At 47.6% G+C, this 13,937-nt stretch overlaps 2 protein-coding genes across 2 annotated transcripts; both read left to right on the top strand.

The window, feature by feature from the left end:
* Positions 1-3,029: 3,029 nt before the first annotated feature.
* On the top strand, positions 3,030-6,821 carry LOC146273555 (uncharacterized). Its single transcript, XM_084706221.1, has 8 exons — positions 3,030-3,086; positions 3,200-3,318; positions 3,487-3,532; positions 3,701-3,802; positions 3,907-5,310; positions 5,440-5,652; positions 5,761-6,273; positions 6,384-6,821. Exons 1-8 carry the CDS (start codon positions 3,030-3,032, stop codon positions 6,567-6,569), a joined length of 2,640 nt encoding a protein of 879 aa, XP_084562347.1. The 3' UTR covers positions 6,570-6,821.
* A 2,390-nt stretch (positions 6,822-9,211) lies between these two features.
* LOC146273554 (uncharacterized) lies at positions 9,212-12,976 on the top strand. Its single transcript, XM_084706217.1, has 8 exons — positions 9,212-9,268; positions 9,382-9,500; positions 9,669-9,714; positions 9,883-9,984; positions 10,089-11,501; positions 11,631-11,843; positions 11,952-12,464; positions 12,579-12,976. The coding sequence occupies exons 1-8, from the start codon at positions 9,212-9,214 to the stop codon at positions 12,762-12,764; spliced, it is 2,649 nt and encodes an 882-aa protein (XP_084562343.1). The 3' UTR covers positions 12,765-12,976.
* Positions 12,977-13,937: the final 961 nt, after the last annotated feature.

The following is a 13,937-nucleotide window of genomic DNA, read 5'->3' as shown; positions in this document are numbered from 1 at the left end:
ACTCAGACAGGCCCCAAACCAGGCTGGAGATGCATGTGGAGAAGCACAGGAGAGACACCCTGGAGGAACTCCGCACCCCTGTGGTAAAGGTAAGCTGACTGAGCAACACACACACACACAGAAACACACACACTCTCACACTCTCAGACACATAGACATGCACCCATACACACCTTGGGCTCGTTGTGTCTCTGGACAGGACCGTGAGTACTGGGGGAAGCGCCTCCACGACCTCTACACCGAGAACGGGGCCCTGCCCACGGAGCTCCAGGAGCTGGGGAAGACGTTCGGCTACTCTCCCAAAGACCCCCGAAGGAAGAGGAAGAGCTGCACGGCCTGGCTTTGCTGCACAGCCTGGCTATGCTGCTTGTTCAGGCGGAAGTAAAGGACATGATCTCCTATATCGGAGAAGAGTATCTACGCTTGTCATGGATCATTCTAAACACCATTGACATACACTAAAGATGCCTTTACTATGGCACAACATATGCAGTTGTTGTAGTGAATATAATATTATGTGAATCTTCTACTTCCTTTACGTCCTTTACATCTGAAAATCCCTTTCCCAATGAAGGAGATTGTCTCCTGTTGGAGGAAACTGTGTACAATTGTTGTAGATATGATAGAATCTTCAATGCACAATTGTTTTTCAATCTCTCTTTTCATATTCTATTTGATTCAATGAAATATTTGAATGTATTAGTGTAGCGTGACATATTGGGTTTCTTCATGTGTAAATGGTGGTACATATTTATCTACAATTCACCCATACCAGTGAAATAATGTACACTGGATATAGAGACTCCATACAATATCACAGGTTCACGTGACAATAGAGGCATTTGTGGACCCCCATGTTTTTTACCATTTCACATAGGGACCCGAAAGAAAAGTTGACCCTCCCACTCAAACCCCGGCTATATATGGCAAAACATACTTGTTGTAAATATGAGAACATGTAATTGACGTGTAGTCAATTCAAGAATCCTAAAAATGAAGTCAAATTGAACCTAAGCACCTAAAAGCACAATAACACTCCTATTGCACTTATTCACTTATTGATCGTCTCATTATCATCTGTCGTGAAAAGTAAATGCCATCGGATTTCTCTGGCCACACACATACATATTTGTCACCATTCTGGATGATACAATTGATTTTTATTGAGCCAACTCACAGCACTGATTTGAGATGACAACTCCTGAATGAAAAAATGAATGAATGAATGAATGCCTTTCATTGTCATTGCACATAACAACGAAATTCGTACAATGTACATGGTACTGTTAAGTTTTTTTCCTTTCGCGCAACTAATACAAAATAATATGCCTACCTCCATGTTTCAAAAGACGTCCTCTGCCATTCTTGTTTCGCCTCTTGAACTCTGGGGCCAAGTCAAGTGACGACTGTTACGCAAACATACGTAGGCCGACTGTAAAGGGAGGTTTGATCTGTTGTTTTTTTCTCCCCCCGATATGGATATATACTGTATATATATATATATATAAGTAACGCAAGACATTTTTGTATTAGTAACTGTTACAACCGTTACATTACTGCGTTACAGACAAATGTAATCTGATTACACTAAAGAGTTACTTTGTAACGCATTACCCCCAACACTGGTCAGGAGCACATCCTCTCCCTCAACACCAGTAAGACCAAAGAGCTTGCCGTGGACTTCAGGAGAAAAGACAGAGAACACGGACACATCACCATCGATGGGGCATCGGTGGAGAGCGTCAACATCTTCAAGTTCCTTGCTGTCCACGTCCATGAGGAACATGGGGGGTCAGATGGCTGAGCGGTTAGGGAATCGGGCTTTTAATCGGAAGGTTGCCGGTTCGATTCCCGGCCTTGCGAATAGACGTTGTGTCCTTGGGCAAGGCACCTACTCGCCTCGGGGGAATGTCCCTGTACTTACTGCTCTGGATAAGAGCGTCTGCTAAATGACAAAGTGTAAATGTCGGCCAGGCGGTGTGTGGAAAAAGTTTGGAGGATCATAAGAGACTCCAGCCACCCGAGCCATGGGCTTCTGTCACTGCAGAAATAGTATACCATCAGGTTGGCGGTATCGCAGCATCAGGACCCGCACCTGCCGATTACATGACACGTTCTTCCTCCAAGCAATCAAACTTCTGAACTGTTGAACGCTCATGATACATACCTATATACCGTATATCTGCGCCGTATTTATCAGCCTCAGGCTGAGTTCACATTCTATACTGCTCTCATAACATAGTGGCAAATGACTATACAGACAGCTACATGTCACCACGCCACTTTTGTTTATCTCCTGTATATTGTATATTGTGTTGTGTCACAGATGTGTAACTTGTGTTAAGTGTAAATGATGATCTCGGGTAATCGTTATACTGCTATGTTGCCTGGAACTGCGGTATATGGTGGAGTTACAATAAAAGGATTTGATTTGGATGAAGATGGTCATCATTCTCACATGAAGTCATAGTTAAGGTATGCTCTTCATTAGTTTGTGATTAGCATGCATCATTAGTTTATGTATGTGAGCATAAATGCAAGTTTTAAGGTATGTAATGTTACTGTAAAGTGTTGCCCGAAAAGGAGCATTTTGTAACCACAACTTATTTCTTAGCAACCTATTGTGATGTCATACTGCAGAATTAGAACACAGTTAGGAAAATCTGGTCAAATGAGTCAATCGTGTCAGTCACCTGCGATACACACCAGCGATATACTCCTGCATATTTACTACTGTTTGTATAGCTCTCGACATCTTGTTGCATTCTTGCACACTCTTATTGATTTCATATCAATATTCTACTTCAAAGATCCTTCCAAGGTATGCACTTTAATTGTATTAAAATATTTGTAAAGGGTCGATTCTACTCTTTGAAGAAGTTGATGATTTTATAAATGTGATTGGAAAGTGGTGAACACATCTCTGTTGAGCTGTTTTGCTTGATAAAGGTCAGCAGTATCCAAGTACCCTCCATATCCTCCTGGTTCTAATTCATTTCCTGTGGTATCCATGTTCCCTCAGAGTGATCATGGACTCCATGTCCAACCACACTCTCCTCTGGGTGCAGTCCTACCTTGATGAGCAGGTAGGCCCAACACTCACCACACCATACAACTGGCCTGCACCTACAGTAGCCAATCAAATGAGGTGTGTGTCCTAGCTCAGAGGTTTCACTGCTAATAATTGCTCCGTCTCCAGCGACAGCTCATCAGGGAGTTCCTGAGTCTTCAGGAGCAGGGGGGGATCCCCTCTGACATCAGTATCCACCTCATGAGGGGATGGATCCTGTCCAATGCCAGGACAGCCTTCCTGAACAGGTGGGTAGTCACACTGATCACCTTCACCACTTTGAAGAATTATTGACAATGACACTCACAAACAAACTCTCTCTCTCACACACACACACTGAAACACAGTCCCTCATACTCTCTCTCTCTCTTTCATACATCTTAACGTGCTGATAATAAATTCATTGTGTTGTTCAGATTTCAGGAAATGGTGGAAGGGAACCCTCTCCACTTCATGGAGTTGGTGAGGCACATATTACCTTTCACTAGCTAACCAACTAACTAACTAACTAACTAACTACAGATATGAGGAGACATTCAAAATATTCCTTTTTGCTTTGAAAATGAGCAATTCATGAGCAGTCTAAGCTGTATCTCTCATGCTCAAGTCAGCCTGCTCTTGTCCACACAGATGTGGAAGGTGAAGGCCTACCACAGGCTCAGAGAGCTTGAGCAGGGAGTTCTACGAGAGCTTCATATGCAGGCAAGCGAGTCCTCTCCATTCTCCAGCCAGGTAGAGTCACATGCTTTAATCTCTGATACACTCTACTGCCATCACAGTGGTCTGTGGGCTTGTTTAGGTCTCGGTATGTAAGCTGATGCTTCACGTTTCTCCAGCTGCCAGCCTGCACCACTCTGATGAGTGGTGACGCAGGGCACCTCACCCACACCACCCTCCAGAGGGCCCTCTCTGACATGGGCTCCAGGGTGAGGAGAGCTGAGACCCAGACCAGGAGGATGCCCAGGCAGGTTGTGGTGCACAGCCAGACCATCAAGCACATCATCTCCCAGGTGCTTCTCCAGGTCAACCACCAGGCCTTCCAGCAAGGGCTCTGTCCGCAGACGAGTTCTCTCGTCCTCGACACCCAGGAACGCCTCTGGTGCTTCCCCTGGGTCCAGGTGACCGAGGAGAAGCAGATGGCCAACACTCTCCTGCAGTCCTCCGCTGCCCACCAGGTGGCCAAGGCGGTTGTGGAGAGGCTGGAGCAGGTGTTAGCCCCCAGGCCTGTGCTGGCAAGAGCTCTGGCTAGCGGCTCCAACATCTTGTCTCGCTACCTGGTTCATCTGGTGGCTCTGAGCATCGCCCAGCTGGTCCCCGATCAGCTGTCGGCCAACCAGGAGGAGAGACTGATCAGCCAGAGAGCGGCTGCCTCCCATCCTCTCCCTCCCAAGTTCCTCATCAGCAGAAAGCTGGTGGAGGACTTCCTGGTCAGCTTCCTCCTGAAGCTCCACCCTCTGAATGGCCGTGGTGTGAAGCAGCTGAGCCAGCAGGAACTGCTCGCCACGACCATCAGGATGACTGCTGTCACCCTGGCAACCCTGGAGAGAGTCCCCGGTGTCTCCGTGGACCAGAAGCTTCCTGCCCCCCTCTGCAACATGAGGCGCACCGTGCTTCAACTGCAGAGCGACATGGTGGAGAAGTTTGGCACCGTCATCAAGGTCAAGAAACTGGTAGGTTTGAAAGACCCTGCCGTTCTGACCGCCGTCCCTCAGTGTGTCATGGAGGGAGTGCTGAGGCTGTACCAGTCCCTTGATGAGGCCGGCCCTGCTGGTGTCCCCGTCCCCTGTGGAGAGACAGCCAAGGCTGTGGAGGAAGCCATGAAGGACAAGCTCTTCTCTCAGCATCTTCCCGAGGCACTGAAGAAGACCCTGTTCCAGCAGTACGGAACATGGATTCGTCACACGGCGACGTTCCAGCAGGCCTTTCCCAAGATGACCGACCAGGATGTCCTGGACTACCGGTGCAAGGTACTGAAGCCACGCCTCTCCAACAGAGATGTGGTGTGGGTGGAGCACAGGTACCTTGTTTGTGCTGAGAAGGAGGAGGAGGAGGAGGAGGAGGAGGAGGAGGAGAGGAAGGTGCGTCCAGCCAGCACTCTGATGGAGAACCACCTAGCCCTGGACTGCAGCCTTGCTGCCTTTCATAGGCAGTTCCCCCGGGCTGACTTCTTTGAAGATGTCACACCCGACCAGGGTGACGTCTCCAAGGTTGACCTAGGTGTGGAGAAGCCTTCAGCGAAGGTAAGATAAGATCAACTTTTTTAGCTTTTGCTATTGAGAATATGGTCTATTCATGTAGATAAACCTCTTATTCTATTGTTTCAGTGTATACATCCGATTGTCTTAGACGTTGTACCGATACCTCAGCAGGTTCGAGACCAGAAGTTGGCCATCAGAGCGGCCCGTCGCTTTGGGCCCCTCGTACCTCCAGGCCAACCATGGGCAGGGGATTGTCCTGAGGTTCTGCCAACCACACCAGAGAACCAATGGCTGAAGACCACACCCCTGGACCACAAAGAGAAGCCTATCATAGCCCTTGGCCAGAAGGCCGAGCCTCTGGTCCAGGTGTCAATAATCAAAAAGGTTTGAACTGGTCTTTTGAACTCTGTACTAGATGTCTTTTAACAAACTGCAAGTGTACAAGGAGGCAAAATAAGGTAAACATAACTTAAAGATTCCTTCCCCTTGCAGGTACTGACTGGTGTGTTTGAGCACCACTGTTGGCCCTCGCCCACAGCCCAACGCAAGGAGCAGCAGGACTTTCATGAAGCACTGGTGGAGCACACTCACCTCCTGGTGCAGAGGGAGGCAGAGAGGTACAGACGCAACCGTGTCTTCTTAAACACCCTGCGGCGTTTCACCCACCCAGAAGAGGAGACCACATTTTGCCGGGCAATAGCCTGGTCCATGAGAGAGGAAGCCTCCAGCTTCTTACCCACCATGAAGCTGAACAGAGCCAACCTGCTAAAGATTCCACAGCTAGCTGTCATCTTCTGCAGCATGGTCGCTGGCAAGCTGATGGCCAACTTGAAGCCCTCTGTCCACTTCGCTAGCGGCACCAAGAAGGGAGACGACACTCCCTACTGCATCAACCTCCCTGTCAAGAGAGAGGCCGACTCAGACAGGCCCCAAACCAGGCTGGAGATGCATGTGGAGAAGCACAGGAGAGACACCCTGGAGGAACTCCGCACCCCTGTGGTAAAGGTAAGCTGACTGAGCAACACACACACACACAGAAACACACACACTCTCACACTCTCAGACACATAGACATGCACCCATACACACCTTGGGCTCGTTGTGTCTCTGGACAGGACCGTGAGTACTGGGGGAAGCGCCTCCACGACCTCTACACCGAGAACGGGGCCCTGCCCACGGAGCTCCAGGAGCTGGGGAAGACGTTCGGCTACTCTCCCAAAGACCCCCGAAGGAAGAGGAAGAGCTGCACGGCCTGGCTTTGCTGCACAGCCTGGCTATGCTGCTTGTTCAGGCGGAAGTAAAGGACATGATCTCCTATATCGGAGAAGAGTATCTACGCTTGTCATGGATCATTCTAAACACCATTGACATACACTAAAGATGCCTTTACTATGGCACAACATATGCAGTTGTTGTAGTGAATATAATATTATGTGAATCTTCTACTTCCTTTACGTCCTTTACATCTGAAAATCCCTTTCCCAATGAAGGAGATTGTCTCCTGTTGGAGGAAACTGTGTACAATTGTTGTAGATATGATAGAATCTTCAATGCACAATTGTTTTTCAATCTCTCTTTTCATATTCTATTTGATTCAATGAAATATTTGAATGTATTAGTGTAGCGTGACATATTGGGTTTCTTCATGTGTAAATGGTGGTACATATTTATCTACAATTCACCCATACCAGTGAAATAATATACACTGGATATAGAGACTCCATACAATATCACAGGTTCACGTGACAATAGAGGCATTTGTGGACCCCCATGTTTTTTACCATTTCACATAGGGACCCGAAAGAAAAGTTGACCCTCCCACTCAAACCCCGGCTATATGTGGCAAAACATACTTGTTGTAAATATGAGAACATGTAATTGACGTGTAGTCAATTCAAGAATCCTAAAAATGAAGTCAAATTGAACCTAAGCACCTAAAAGCACAATAACACTCCTATTGCACTTATTCACTTATTGATCGTCTCATTATCATCTGTCGTGAAAAGTAAATGCCATCGGATTTCTCTGGCCACACACATACATATTTGTCACCATTCTGGATGATACAATAGATTTGTATTGAGCCAACTCACAGCACTGATTTGAGATGACAACTCCTGAATGAAAAAATGAATGAATGAATGAATGCCTTTCATTGTCATTGCACATAACAACGAAATTCGTACAATGTACATGGTACTGTTAAGTTTTTTTCCTTTCGCGCAACTAATACAAAATAATATGCCTACCTCCATGTTTCAAAAGACGTCCTCTGCCATTCTTGTTTCGCCTCTTGAACTCTGGGGCCAAGTCAAGTGACGACTGTTACGCAAACATACGTAGGCCGACTGTAAAGGGAGGTTTGATCTGTTGTTTTTTTCTCCCCCCGATATGGATATATACTGTATATATATATATATAAGTAACGCAAGACATTTTTGTATTAGTAACTGTTACAACCGTTACATTACTGCGTTACAGACAAATGTAATCTGATTACAGTAAAGAGTTACTTTGTAACGCATTACCCCCAACACTGGTCAGGAGCACATCCTCTCCCTCAACACCAGTAAGACCAAAGAGCTTGCCGTGGACTTCAGGAGAAAAGACAGAGAACACGGACACATCACCATCGATAGGGCATCGGTGGAGAGCGTCAACATCTTCAAGTTCCTTGCTGTCCACGTCCATGAGGAACATGGGGGATCAGATGGCTGAGCGGTTAGGGAATCGGGCTTTTAATCAGAAGGTTGCCGGTTCGATTCCCGGCCTTGCGAATAGACGTTGTGTCCTTGGGCAAGGCACCTACTCGCCTCGGGGGAATGTCCCTGTACTTACTGCTCTGGATAAGAGCGTCTGCTAAATGACAAAGTGTAAATGTCGGCCAGGCGGTGTGTGGAAAAAGTTTGGAGGATCATAAGAGACTCCAGCCACCCGAGCCATGGGCTTCTGTCACTGCAGAAATAGTATACCATCAGGTTGGCGGTATCGCAGCATCAGGACCCGCACCTGCCGATTACATGACACGTTCTTCCTCCAAGCAATCAAACTTCTGAACTGTTGAACGCTCATGATACATACCTATATACCGTATATCTGCGCCGTATTTATCAGCCTCAGGCTGAGTTCACATTCTATACTGCTCTCATAACATAGTGGCAAATGACTATACAGACAGCTACATGTCACCACGCCACTTTTGTTTATCTCCTGTATATTGTACATTGTGTTGTGTCACAGATGTGTAACTTGTGTTAAGTGTAAATGATGATCTCGGGTAATCGTTATACTGCTATGTTGCCTGGAACTGCGGTATATGGTGGAGTTACAATAAAAGGATTTGATTTGGATGAAGATGGTCATCATTCTCACATGAAGTCATAGTTAAGGTATGCTCTTCATTAGTTTGTGATTAGCATGCATCATTAGTTTATGTATGTGAGCATAAATGCAAGTTTTAAGGTATGTAATGTTACTGTAAAGTGTTGCCCGAAAAGGAGCATTTTGTAACCACAACTTATTTCTTAGCAACCTATTGTGATGTCATACTGCAGAATTAGAACACAGTTAGGAAAATCTGGTCAAATGAGTCAATCGTGTCAGTCACCTGCGATACACACCAGCGATATACTCCTGCATATTTACTACTGTTTGTATAGCTCTCGACATCTTGTTGCATTCTTGCACACTCTTATTGATTTCATATCAATATTCTACTTCAAAGATCCTTCCAAGGTATGCACTTTAATTGTATTTAAATATTTGTAAAGGGTCGATTCTACTCTTTGAAGAAGTTGATGATTTTATAAATGTGATTGGAAAGTGGTGAACACATCTCTGTTGAGCTGTTTTGCTTGATAAAGGTCAGCAGTATCCAAGTACCCTCCATATCCTCCTGGTTCTAATTCATTTCCTGTGGTATCCATGTTCCCTCAGAGTGATCATGGACTCCATGTCCAACCACACTCTCCTCTGGGTGCAGTCCTACCTTGATGAGCAGGTAGGCCCAACACTCACCACACCATACAACTGGCCTGCACCTACAGTAGCCAATCAAATGAGGTGTGTGTCCTAGCTCAGAGGTTTCACTGCTAATAATTGCTCCGTCTCCAGCGACAGCTCATCAGGGAGTTCCTGAGTCTTCAGGAGCAGGGGGGGATCCCCTCTGACATCAGTATCCACCTCATGAGGGGATGGATCCTGTCCAATGCCAGGACAGCCTTCCTGAACAGGTGGGTAGTCACACTGATCACCTTCACCACTTTGAAGAATTATTGACAATGACACTCACAAACAAACTCTCTCTCTCACACACACACACTGAAACACAGTCCCTCATACTCTCTCTCTCTCTTTCATACATCTTAACGTGCTGATAATAAATTCATTGTGTTGTTCAGATTTCAGGAAATGGTGGAAGGGAACCCTCTCCACTTCATGGAGTTGGTGAGGCACATATTACCTTTCACTAGCTAACCAACTAACTAACTAACTAACTAACTACAGATATGAGGAGACATTCAAAATATTCCTTTTTGCTTTGAAAATGAGCAATTCATGAGCAGTCTAAGCTGTATCTCTCATGCTCAAGTCAGCCTGCTCTTGTCCACACAGATGTGGAAGGTGAAGGCCTACCACAGGCTCAGAGAGCTTGAGCAGGGAGTTCTACGAGAGCTTCATATGCAGGCAAGCGAGTCCTCTCCATTCTCCAGCCAGGTAGAGTCACATGCTTTAATCTCTGATACACTCTACTGCCATCACAGTGGTCTGTGGGCTTGTTTAGGTCTCGGTATGTAAGCTGATGCTTCACGTTTCTCCAGCTGCCAGCCTGCACCACTCTGATGAGTGGTGACGCAGGGCACCTCACCCACACCACCCTCCAGAGGGCCCTCTCTGACATGGGCTCCAGGGTGAGGAGAGCTGAGACCCAGACCAGGAGGATGCCCAGGCAGGTTGTGGTGCACAGCCAGACCATCAAGCACATCATCTCCCAGGTGCTTCTCCAGGTCAACCACCAGGCCTTCCAGCAAGGGCTCTGTCCGCAGACGAGTTCTCTCGTCCTCGACACCCAGGAACGCCTCTGGTGCTTCCCCTGGGTCCAGGTGACCGAGGAGAAGCAGATGGCCAACACTCTCCTGCAGTCCTCCGCTGCCCACCAGGTGGCCAAGGCGGTTGTGGAGAGGCTGGAGCAGGTGTTAGCCCCCAGGCCTGTGCTGGCAAGAGCTCTGGCTAGCGGCTCCAACATCTTGTCTCGCTACCTGGTTCATCTGGTGGCTCTGAGCATCGCCCAGCTGGTCCCCGATCAGCTGTCGGCCAACCAGGAGGAGAGACTGATCAGCCAGAGAGCGGCTGCCTCCCATCCTCTCCCTCCCAAGTTCCTCATCAGCAGAAAGCTGGTGGAGGACTTCCTGGTCAGCTTCCTCCTGAAGCTCCACCCTCTGAATGGCCGTGGTGTGAAGCAGCTGAGCCAGCAGGAACTGCTCGCCACGACCATCAGGATGACTGCTGTCACCCTGGCAACCCTGGAGAGAGTCCCCGGTGTCTCCGTGGACCAGAAGCTTCCTGCCCCCCTCTGCAACATGAGGCGCACCGTGCTTCAACTGCAGAGCGACATGGTGGAGAAGTTTGGCACCGTCATCAAGGTCAAGAAACTGGTAGGTTTGAAAGACCCTGCCGTTCTGACCGCCGTCCCTCAGTGTGTCATGGAGGGAGTGCTGAGGCTGTACCAGTCCCTTGATGAGGCCGGCCCTGCTGGTGTCCCCGTCCCCTGTGGAGAGACAGCCAAGGCTGTGGAGGAAGCCATGAAGGACAAGCTCTTCTCTCAGCATCTTCCCGAGGCACTGAAGAAGACCCTGTTCCAGCAGTACGGAACATGGATTCGTCACACGGCGACGTTCCAGCAGGCCTTTCCCAAGATGACCGACCAGGATGTCCTGGACTACCGGTGCAAGGTACTGAAGCCACGCCTCTCCAACAGAGATGTGGTGTGGGTGGAGCACAGGTACCTTGTTTGTGCTGAGAAGGAGGAGGAGGAGGAGGAGGAGGAGGAGGAGGAGGAGGAGGAGAGGAAGGTGCGTCCAGCCAGCACTCTGATGGAGAACCACCTAGCCCTGGACTGCAGCCTTGCTGCCTTTCATAGGCAGTTCCCCCGGGCTGACTTCTTTGAAGATGTCACACCCGACCAGGGTGACGTCTCCAAGGTTGACCTAGGTGTGGAGAAGCCTTCAGCGAAGGTAAGATAAGATCAACTTTTTTAGCTTTTGCTATTGAGAATATGGTCTATTCATGTAGATAAACCTCTTATTCTATTGTTTCAGTGTATACATCCGATTGTCTTAGACGTTGTACCGATACCTCAGCAGGTTCGAGACCAGAAGTTGGCCATCAGAGCGGCCCGTCGCTTTGGGCCCCTCGTACCTCCAGGCCAACCATGGGCAGGGGATTGTCCTGAGGTTCTGCCAACCACACCAGAGAACCAATGGCTGAAGACCACACCCCTGGACCACAAAGAGAAGCCTATCATAGCCCTTGGCCAGAAGGCCGAGCCTCTGGTCCAGGTGTCAATAATCAAAAAGGTTTGAACTGGTCTTTTGAACTCTGTACTAGATGTCTTTTAACAAACTGCAAGTGTACAAGGAGGCAAAATAAGGTAAACATAACTTAAAGATTCCTTCCCCTTGCAGGTACTGACTGGTGTGTTTGAGCACCACTGTTGGCCCTGGCCCACAGCCCAACGCAAGGAGCAGCAGGACTTTCATGAAGCACTGGTGGAGCACACTCACCTCCTGGTGCAGAGGGAGGCAGAGAGGTACAGACGCAACCGTGTCTTCTTAAACACCCTGCGGCGTTTCACCCACCCAGAAGAGGAGACCACATTTTGCCGGGCAATAGCCTGGTCCATGAGAGAGGAAGCCTCCAGCTTCTTACCCACCATGAAGCTGAACAGAGCCAACCTGCTAAAGATTCCACAGCTAGCTGTCATCTTCTGCAGCATGGTCGCTGGCAAGCTGATGGCCAACTTGAAGCCCTCTGTCCACTTCGCTAGCGGCACCAAGAAGGGAGACGACACTCCCTACTGCATCAACCTCCCTGTCAAGAGAGAGGCCGACTCAGACAGGCCCCAAACCAGGCTGGAGATGCATGTGGAGAAGCACAGGAGAGACACCCTGGAGGAACTCCGCACCCCTGTGGTAAAGGTAAGCTGACTGAGCAACACACACACACACACACAGAAACACACACACTCTCACACTCTCAGACACATAGACATGCATCCATACACACCTTGGGCTCGTTGTGTCTCTGGACAGGACCGTGAGTACTGGGGGAAGCGCCTCCACGACCTCTACACCGAGAACGGGGCCCTGCCCACGGAGCTCCAGGAGCTGGGGAAGACGTTCGGCTACTCTCCCAAAGACCCCCGAAGGAAGAGGAAGAGCTGCACGGCCTGGCTTTGCTGCACAGCCTGGCTATGCTGCTTGTTCAGGCGGAAGTAAAGGACATGATCTCCTATATCGGAGAAGAGTATCTACGCTTGTCGTGGATCATTCTAAACACCATTGACATACACTAAAGATGCCTTTACTATGGCACAACATATGCAGTTGTTGTAGTGAATATAATATTATGTGAATCTTCTACTTCCTTTACGTCCTTTACATCTGAAAATCCCTTTCCCAATGAAGGAGATTGTCTCCTGTTGGAGGAAACTGTGTACAACTGTTGTAGATATGATAGAATCTTCAATGCACAATTGTTTTTCAATCTCTCTTTTCATATTCTATTTGATTCAATGAAATATTTGAATGTATTAGTGTAACGTGACATATTGGGTTTCTTCATGTGTAAATGGTGGTACATATTTATCTACAATTCACCCATACCAGTGAAATAATATACACTGACCTATAGGGTGCTAGTATAGTGAGGCTACGCTGTGCTCTAGTATAATACAGAACGCTGACCTATAGTTTGCTAGTACAATAGGGCTAAGGTGGGAGGTCTATTATTATAGCTTAACAGAGTTGCTCCCCGCAGAGGTCAGACATGTAGTAAATTCCTCCCCTTGACCTGGAAAACAGGTTGTGAATCTTCCACTGAATCTGTATTTTCACAATTCAAAGATGAAAAATGTGTCTTCGCATAATGGTTGGTCTTCAAAGTAAAACAACATTTATTCATGGAGAAGGTCTAGGCAATAAAAGACCGAAGCAACCTCATCATGTAGGATACGAAGAGGAAACAGATTTGTAATTATGTCAAACAGAATTTTACAGAAACACAAAGTAGAGTTATAAAATGATGATGGTGTCCAACTTGTTATGGCTTTGTGGAGTCCAGGGTGTACATCGCAGCAGGACGCTGGAGAGCTGGATATAGGGACTCCATACAATATCACAGGTTCACGTGACAATAGAGGCATTTGTGGACCCCCATGTTTTTTACCATTTCACATAGGGACCCGAAAGAAAAGTTGACCCTCCCACTCAAACCCTGGCTATATATGGCAAAACATACTTGTTGTAAATATGAGAACATGTAATTGACGTGTAGTCAATTCAAGAATCCTAAAAATGAAGTCAAATTGAACCTAAGCACCTAAAAGCACAATAACACTCCTATTGCACTTATTCACTTATTGATCGTCTCATTATCATCTGTCGTGAAAA

Source organism: Hypomesus nipponensis, chromosome 9 (assembly GCF_054491055.1).
Source record: "Hypomesus nipponensis isolate SF chromosome 9, ASM5449105v1, whole genome shotgun sequence".
Lineage (NCBI taxonomy): Eukaryota > Metazoa > Chordata > Actinopteri > Osmeriformes > Osmeridae > Hypomesus > Hypomesus nipponensis.
The sequence above is the reverse complement of the archived record's forward strand: the minus strand, read 5'-3'. Positions and strand labels throughout refer to the sequence as shown.